The sequence below is a fragment of the Arachis ipaensis genome, chromosome B07 (genome assembly GCF_000816755.2).
Source record: "Arachis ipaensis cultivar K30076 chromosome B07, Araip1.1, whole genome shotgun sequence".
Classification (NCBI taxonomy): Eukaryota; Viridiplantae; Streptophyta; class Magnoliopsida; order Fabales; family Fabaceae; genus Arachis; species Arachis ipaensis.
This window is the reverse complement of record NC_029791.2, coordinates 123246412-123255720: the sequence shown is the minus strand read 5'-3', so window position 1 is coordinate 123255720 and position 9309 is coordinate 123246412. Positions and strand designations below refer to the sequence as shown.

Here is a 9309-nt window from a genome sequence, read left to right as displayed (position 1 = left end):
CTTATTTTCTTTCTTTCTGTTCGTGTTTTTTTGCCTCAATTTTGAAGCTTCACGATATTGTGTGTTCAACATGTTGTTTATTTTAATGGTGTGTGGATTTTGTAGTCCATGGCTGAAGCATTGGAAACACAAGTTAAGAGCAAGGTCTCCATTAAGGTACCAAAATATGCTCCTTTGTTTTGATGTGACATGAGGTTTTGTCTTTTAGGATAAATTAGATTTGATTTGGACTTGCTTGCTTCTATTGTTATTGTTGTTGTAGACTTGTCATGAACTGTTACAGTTAACACGATAAGGTAACCTTAGAGTACTGCTAGTTAAGGTTGGTAACCTGATGAGTTTTATAACTTGTAATGATTGTTGATTGCTGGTTTTTAATAGTAAATAGCAAATGTTTGAAGAGTAATACCATTTGGCTTAGATAAGCAACTTCAAATGTTTTTCTGAGAATAATGCACCGTATGAAAACATGGAGTGGTAGAATCATGAGTGAAATGCAAATAAAAGGAAAAACATTTGACAGAAATATATATATTTTTTAATTTTTTATCAGCCATTTTTGTACCATTCGTCATGTTGCCGTGTGTATCCTTAAGTACTTCTGTTGTTTGAAATCTTCCAAGTATAACTAGCAACGAATAAATTTTTGAAATTTACTATACTATATGTTAAGTGTTTTCATAATTACAAGTGCTAATTTTATCATCTTTCATCAAGAGGTTCAAAATGATCTAAGATAGTGCTAATTGATAGTTCAATATGAAGATTTTTATTATTCCCTTTGACAAAACTCGTTATCCTAGCCCTAATACTCAAGGAATGCATGTGGCATATGAAGATAGCTTAGAATAAAGAGAGGGGGAAATATTTAGATTTAAATTGAAGCTATATAACAGAGATCTTGAGTCATTGATAATTTGCATATATATTGTGACTATTGAATCCTTGATAATCTGGATAAGATAGAAAGGTTATTGACATTTTTCTGTTGCATTTTAATTGTGTATTAATTAATGTAGTCTAAGCTTGCAGCAACATTTTATCATTGTATATTGATCTGCAGTCTGAAAGAAGAGCTTTCTTTGTCGCCCTTAGTTGCACTCCATTGTTTTTCTTAGTGGCTTTTTGTCGACAAAACTGTCTATAATGATCAATATTGACATAAATTTTTCTACTCATAATAGAAGATGATGTCAACATCAGTTGTCTGGCCTTTTTAGAGATTTGTTATTTTGTGTATATAAGTAGTAACATTTTTTGCTTCAAGAATGCTCTCCAATCACTCTTTTACTTTAATGGAATATAAGGTGATGTAATGAAAGCATGTGATTGAAAGTTGATCAATTTACACATTGTTTTAACTTTTAACTGTATTAGAGCCTGCTGCTGAATGCATGTTGAAAAGGCAAGGCTTTATGTTTCTTTAATTTTGGTGTCAATTTTATTGTGGGTTGATATTTCATGTTAATAATGCAGTTCATCAACACAGCAACTCTAGATTTTTCAACAATTCCTTTCATTTGTTGATTTTATTTGGGAGGATTACCCCTTTTTTTTTTGGCTCTCCTTTAGTGTTCAACATATAGTTTGCTCTAACATGCAAAAGGATTGGCATGCTTTGTTACATGGTAAATATTGTCATTGTAAATTCCTTCTCTCTTAACAAAATTCTCCCTTTTCTATCCAATTTAAAAAAAAAAAAAGGGGTTCGGAGTAGCTATTCTCAAAGCAATCTCAAGTTAGTCAATCATCATATTCCTTATTTTAGATTTGTACTTATTTTCTTTGTGAGAAATGGTACATTAACTCTTCCTTGCTTTCCTTTTTTCTTTGTAATAAAAATCTGACTTGTTCTGTTTTCCTTTTCTTTTTGTTTGTCCAATTTCACAGGGACATCTCCACACATACAGATTTTGTGACAACGTTTGGACCTTCATGTTACAAGATGCATTGATTAAGACTGATGACTGTCAAGAGAATGTTGGAAGAGTTAAAATTGTGGCATGTGATTCAAAGTTACTCACACAATAAACTTGCTGAATTTCCATGGACTGTGGATGAAGGAGTTGTTGTCATTTGCTTGTATCATGGGAATGGTGGTGGCAAAGACAATAGTCAAAGATGATCTTAATTCTCGAATGAACAGCAACCACGTAACAATATGGATTTTAAAGCCATTAATCTTCACACCTTTATTTAGTTAATGTTACATTCAGAATGCTACATGTTTAATTGGATGAGAATACTCTCCTTCACTGTACTGTTTTATAAACGAACTTATGGTTGAAGGATGGTTGTTTCAGATTGTGATTTTTGACCATCTTATAACGTAAAAACGTTTTTTTGACGTGTTAGAGTTGCTTAACCTACACTGGTTAACCGAAGTCCAGATGACTAAAACCTGACAAATTATAATATTCTCTAAAAGTTGTGTTATTTTTGTAAAGATAAGTTCTCTCATTGAAACGTTTATTTCATCCTTTCAAACTGGTCATATAGATCTAACATATCATCATAACAAATAGGAATAATAATTACTAATTAGTGTTATTTAATCAAAGAATTGAATTTAATTTTTAGTGTGCATAAGGTATAACTTTAAATATAATGATATTATTCGTATTTTTTATAAAGTAATTTTAATAGTTTTTAATTATAATTGTCTACCATAGAATTATTTCTAAAATTTAAGAACTTTATATTCCTAAAAATTTGCAATATTCATATAACCATTTACGGAGTCTTATAATGAATGTCATCTATGTTAACTATATACTAAAAATTGTTGTGATACCATTCCTCTTAAAATTTAAGTTGATAGGAGGAACAATATTAATAGTTATATTTAATGATTATTTTTAATATATGTTATGATACTATTTTTTTTAAAAGCTTAAACTGATAGAAAAAAATAACATAAATTATTATATCTCTAATATTATTTTTTAAACAAGAATTTCTTTTGAATTTATTAATTTTTTTGCATAATTTTTTTTCTTCTTTTTATTTGTCTTATATTATTTTTTAAACAAGAGCTTCTAAATTTTTAGGATCATAGAAGCTTTGATATCATATGTCATAATATACCATTCAAAGGGGAGACAAATAATTATATCTCTAACAAAAATTACCAACATGTAAAATATGTTAGAAAAGTTAAAAGGGCACTCTACTGTACAGATTGAGGTTGTATAGAGAGAGAATTAAATTCCTTTTATAATTATTTTTTATTATTTTATTAATGTTCAAAATATAGATCTTAGTATTTTCAATTTCTCTTTCATCACATAAAAAGAAAGATCTGTAAAATTACATCTTTATCATATAATTCACCAAAGTTAAATATCAATGTGGTCCCTAAATTTGCAATTAAATCTCAATTCAATGAACTTCCTCTTCCTACACCCAACCGGCGCCTCATCTGCGCCACGGCTCTCCTCCTTCCTCAACCCATCAATCTCACTCTCAACATTCCATTTCTTTTTCTCTTCCAATAACCCACAGTTCTTAGCATCCAAATACAATCAACTAACCACTCAACAAATCAAGGTAATGAAATTCAAGAGTTCACCTAAACTCCACAAACTTAGATAAATCTTGAATTAATTGTAAAAGAAGGAAATAAATAAAATTGGACACATAATCTGTGTCTTAGCTCACGGGTTTCATAATATTGCACTAGAGAAAAAGCAACAACTAATGTACTTGAATATTTGAATTCTTTTAATTTGTGGAGAAAAATTAAAAATTGAGGTGGCCAAGAAGAGTGACCGAATAAACCTAAGCACTGCAACTGTACCTACAAATAAAGCAATTATACCCATGTTTTCAATAATCATCTATAAATAATTATGAAATTAAGCAGAACTCATCAATTTTAATATTGAGAAATTAAGCAAAATTTATAAACTCATTTATCAATTTCAAATATACTTAACTAATTAACCAAGTAATTGTTGGGAAGACATAGAAATAATGATGAAGAAGAAACAACGACATATAAGAGAAGAGGAGGAGACAAAGATTGAGAGATGGAACAGCGATGAAAAACAACAGACACGAAGCAAGAGAAGAAAACGATGACATCGATGGAAATGAAGCCTAAGAAGAAGATGACCAGAGTGACGCAGACGGACCATGGCAATAAGGAAGAACGACGATGAAAAGGAAATCAGACAAGGAGATAGGGGAAAGGGGATTGAGGAGCTTCGAACGATGTTGATGGTTGGTTGGAGACGCAGGAAGATGGCTTCTAATGGTGAAACTGAAACACAACTTCTGGAGTTTAAATTGGGATTAGGGTTATAAACCAATAATAAAGATTAAATTGAGTTAAAATCTTATAATTGTTACATAATATAACTGTTGGTTGTCTACGGTGACTTTCTTTACACACGTTATTACTTTCTTTGGGAATATTCGCCGAAAAATCTATATCTCACGCTCTTGTTAAGTTTGGGGACAATTTGTTACCATTTTAAGTTGATGGACGAATTTAAAATTTGATTATAAATTTAGGAACTATTTTAAGATTTAACTCATGTTAGAATATATTATATAAATTAAACAATATATGTATTCATATATAAATACACACTATAAAAAAATGCTGAAAACGGTTGGATTAATTGTCAAATTTAGCATCAGACATTAGCAGCAGATTTATTGGCGAAATAAATTTGTCAGATAAAAAGATTACTGTCGGATTTATCCATCGATAATACATTATTAGTGTAATGCTGTGTTTTGGTCATTTTCAAAGCGTTACAGTCGGATTTTTCCGTCAATAATTGATGACCGAATTTTTACTAGTAAAAAATTCACAATAAATTCTCGTTGTTAGTATAGTTTCTAAACCAACAAAGAATCCTTTCATACAAAAATTTGATTGTCACTTAAGCAAACCCAATAAAAATAAACCGAAGTATTTAAATCTCGGGTCGTCTCTCAATGAATTGCAGGGAAGTGTTCTTGTTATTGGTTATGAATTTTTTGAGAAATTTTTGAATGAGGAATGGAAAAATAAATGATTATAAATTAAAGCAATGAAAATTAACAAGAGATTTTATGTAATTAAAATAAAAAGCCTTGGTTAGGAGAAGATTAGTCGGAAGTTCTATCCTTGTTGGATTTCCCAAGATTAATAGTAATAAGTTGTTGTTTCTACTTAGTTAACCCTTATCGAATAAAGGAAAGTCAAGTAGTTGAGCCAACTTCTATTCACAAGTCCTAATCCTCTCCCTTGAAAAGGATTAGCGTTAGTGACTAGAGAGCCAGCCAACAACTTCCAATTACAATTTAACTCTTGAGTCTTCCAACTCAAAGGTCTCCTATTAAATATTAATCAACTCTAAAGCCAAGTTTGAAGCCTATTCCATTGACATGGATGCCAATCTCGCATACATGTAAAGGGAGCAGAAGGAAGACATGATAATTGGAATTGAGTCGAGATAATAAAGCAAATAAAGAAATTAATTAGAAAAATACTCTTTGCATTAATAAATTAACAAGAGAAGAAGATAAACTAAAGTAATAGAATAAACAAAAGTATAAAAATACTAAATTAAAGGAACATTGAACCTGGAATTGGGAAGAAATAAACCTAGAAACCTAACAATTTTTGAATGATAGGAAGCGTCCCTTGATTCTGCTCCACTCCCAGCCTCTAATCTGTGTTTTTCAGAGCAACTATGGCAAATTATATGTCATTTCGAAGCCTCGGATGTTAGCTTTCCAACGCAACTAGAACCGCCTCATTTGGACTTCTGTAGCTCAAGTTATGGTCAATTGAGTACGAAGAGGTCAGGCTTGACAGCTTTGCAATTCCTTCAATTTCTTGTATTCCTTCCACTTTTGCATGCTTCCTTTCCATCCTCTAAGCCATTCTTGCCCTGGAAAACCTGAAAACACTTAACACACATATCATGACATCGAATGGTAGTAAGAGAGAATTAAAAATTAGTAATTTAAGGTCAAAGAAGCATGTTTTCAATCATAGCACAAAATTATGAAGGAAAATGTAAAACATGCGAATTCTATGAATAAGTGTGAGAATAATGGATAAAAATCAACTCAATTAAGCACAAGATGTACCACCAAATAGTGGTGCATTAATAACCTTGTCCTAAATTCGAACTGCGAACCTTCTCCCCCCTCATTTTTAACAACTCTCTCTCTAACCTTCTCCTTTCTATCTCTCTCTCTCTTTCCCCTCTTTCTCCCCCCAAAACAACTCCGACAGCCCCTTCGTCAGTGTCGACCACCACCAACTGCGTGAACTCGGCTAGGTGCTCCTGGCGACATGTTGGTCGTTCTGTCGTCGCCGTTGTCATCGCTCCTGCCACTGTTGTCGCCATCGTTGCTCTTTTAATCGCCGACCTGCATCTCTCCTCCCTCCTCCTGGTAGGTTACCTTCATCCCTCTTCATATTCTATTCCCGTTTTTACTTCATTTTAAATAAAAAAAAATCTTAACCCCTTTTTGAACCTTAACCCTATCTTGCTCCTTCTTTAGCGACCGTGGTTCAGACGTTCTTGCCGCCTTGCATTCTCGCTGCTAGTCGTACTTAGTTCCTATCACATTGCCATCCTCTGCTTCCTCTTCTCGTAATTCCTCCATCACTGTGTGGGTGAGTTTACTAACTTCACTTTTCACTTAATTTTTTTCAGTTTTTATTCCATAAATTTTTTATTCTAAATTTTTTCAGTTTTTCAATTTTAAAATTTGATGTAGGTTTAGATAATTTGTTTAATTTGATATAATCAGATATTATTGAATTTCATCTAACTCTCGTTAATTGGATTATCTTAATATCAAAAATGGATGTAGACAATAAAAAGAAAGTTGTGAAATACAATACGAAAGTCAAAGCTTGCAAAGATTTTTTCTTAAAAAACTTAAGGTGAAATGGGTAGAAGTAGTATCTTTTATCTTGTAAGTTATGATTGCTAATTGGTTTATTGGAAATATTTAGGTAGTAGAGAGAAAGACAACTGGTGTTTTTATAATGTTGTAATTTGGTATATGATAGTGTTCATAATTACTTGTTTGTATGTTTATGGTTTGTTGAATATCAATAATTGGATTTATAGTAGAATTGAAACATTTTTCGAGAAGATTGGGTATGGGAGTTGAGTGAAACTGAAACTTTAATAAACTTTAGTCATAAACTTTAATGTTTGAACATATTTGTGAGTTATAGCAAATTATTATAATAACTTGTAAAACTTTTAATTTTGTTAATTTAGAAATCATTGAATTTAAGGATTTAAAATTATATATTGAGTTTTTAAATAAATTTTAAAAAAATAAAATTTAAGTTACCGTTAGATTTACCGGGAGATAAATCTGACAGTAACAAGCTCTAGAATTACAAGTTTATATATGCTGCTAAATTTGTCGATAATTAGTGACGGACGAAAAAATCCGCCAATAAATAATTACTGGTGATGTTTATATCGTCAGATTTATTCTGCCGCTAAATCCGACAGTAATCAGAATCCGTCGATAAATCTGATGGTATCTGACGACTTTTTTTGTAGTGACATGATAATTGATTTGATAATTGATTTATGGTGTACACATAATAATTTTAAAAAAATATATAAAATTTTTTAAATTAATATAAAATATCACCAAAAAATGAGCTAGTCCATATTGTTAAGCTGGCTAAGCAGCCAGGCGTTGATAAAAGTAAAACATTTATATTTCTTGCTTGTGTTGCTTCATAAGAGGGCCAAGCCAAGAACTCTCTATGCTATTTATTTATTTATTATTTTTTGAAAAAACACAATAGATTAAAAGCTTAATTATTAATTATTACTGTATCATAGTCTAATTCACAGGCATAGCGATTCCCAACCCCAATTCCCCAACCTTTCTCTTTGGTTTCCCTCTTTTGGGTTTTCTCCTACATTTCTCTCACTCTCTCGCTTGCGTTCTCTTCTGTCCTCTCTTCTCACTCACTCACTCACTCCTGATGTGTATGCATTCACTCCTTTCTCTCTCATCTCTCAGGTACCACACTTTTCCAATCACCAATTCCTATTTATTTATCTATCTTTTTGCTGTTAATTTGATCTATTTTTTTCTGATTCTGCTGCAACCTCTTTCAATCGACGTGCTTTTGGTATCTCTATAGTTCTTTTAGTAAAACGCATGGATTCCTTGCCGTTTATGTGTGTGTGTTTGTCATTGACATGAAGGTTATTTATTTATTTGTTTGTTTTATATGAATTTGTTAATGGCGAAAACAGTTCAGAGTAGAGAAGTGGAGGTGAGATGACAACCCTACGATCGAGCTGGCCGGCGAGGCTGCGGCAACTACTTTCGACGGAAAGCGCCATTGGCCCTTCCATCAAGCTTGACTCTGAACCCGTTAGTGTTTCATTTTATCTCGTAAAACTTGTAGATTTTGTTTCATTTTTAGAATTAGGGTTTAGCATGATCATGCTTTTAACTACTGTAAACTGTAAACACATCAAGTAGCCACCTTTTTTAAAATGCACTTTCAGAGGCTATGCATTCGGTCCTTAGGTGAGTTGTATTTGTGTAGCTATTGCATTGGGTTTTACTGATACAAATGGCACTTGCTACATGCTTAATATAAATTTTTATTTTTATTTTATTTTAATTGTTATTTGTTTAGTTTATTGCAATGGTTTGTTTAATGATTCTTTGAGCTGGTGGTTGTGATAGCGAAAAATAGAATAAGTATTTGGTAGGCAGTTAGACAAAAATTTGGAATCTTTGGATAGCATTATTAGCATGAGCATAGTTAGTGAAATGAAACAGCACGGGAAACTAAGTGAGCACTTAGACAAAAAAAAAATGAAAAGAAAACACTAAGTGGGCACTTGGCACAAAAGTGGGAATGTGCTTTTGGTTTTAAAAAGGAATCTTCTATGAAAAGTTAGTTCTAATGGTATTTTAGGAAACAGGTAAAAGATGCGGGGAACACGGGAAGTGTGTTTCTTTTTTTGTGGTGCATATTTTTCAGGAGGTAAGGGTTTAGCTTCTACGGAAGTTATATTTTCTAAAGGAGATTTTTTCTTAATTGAAGTTTACCGGATTTTCTTGAAGTAGAAATTTAATGTCTGTTGTGTTACTTAATGGTTGTAGTTTGTATTACTCTATTAAGATTTATCTTGTAAATGTGGAGTTCTCCCATTCAGCGAAAGAATTTGTGGGGCCCAAACTGTCATACCTAGAATGGCTATTTGTTAAATATTTTTTATGGGTCTTAGCTGTCCTTCTTATGCTTTTCAGCATTAGCCAGAGGCAGCAGAGCAAACATACTAGTTTTCGGAC

General features: G+C 31.9%; 1 protein-coding gene and 1 non-coding gene across 2 annotated transcripts in view; both read left to right on the top strand.

The window, feature by feature from the left end:
* On the top strand, positions 73 to 2347 carry LOC107606231. The gene is made up of 2 exons (XR_002350581.1): positions 73 to 156; positions 1891 to 2347. It is a non-coding gene; the product is annotated as an uncharacterized LOC107606231 (transcript).
* Positions 7790 to 9309, top strand: part of LOC107606230 (E3 ubiquitin-protein ligase UPL2) — a 15379-nt gene continuing 13859 nt past the window's right edge. The window contains exons 1-2 of the mRNA XM_016308249.2: positions 7790 to 8016; positions 8256 to 8376. Of these exons, the coding sequence (XP_016163735.1) occupies positions 8281 to 8376 (96 nt within the window). The 5' untranslated portion in view covers positions 7790 to 8016; positions 8256 to 8280. The remainder of the gene's footprint in view (positions 8017 to 8255; positions 8377 to 9309) is intronic.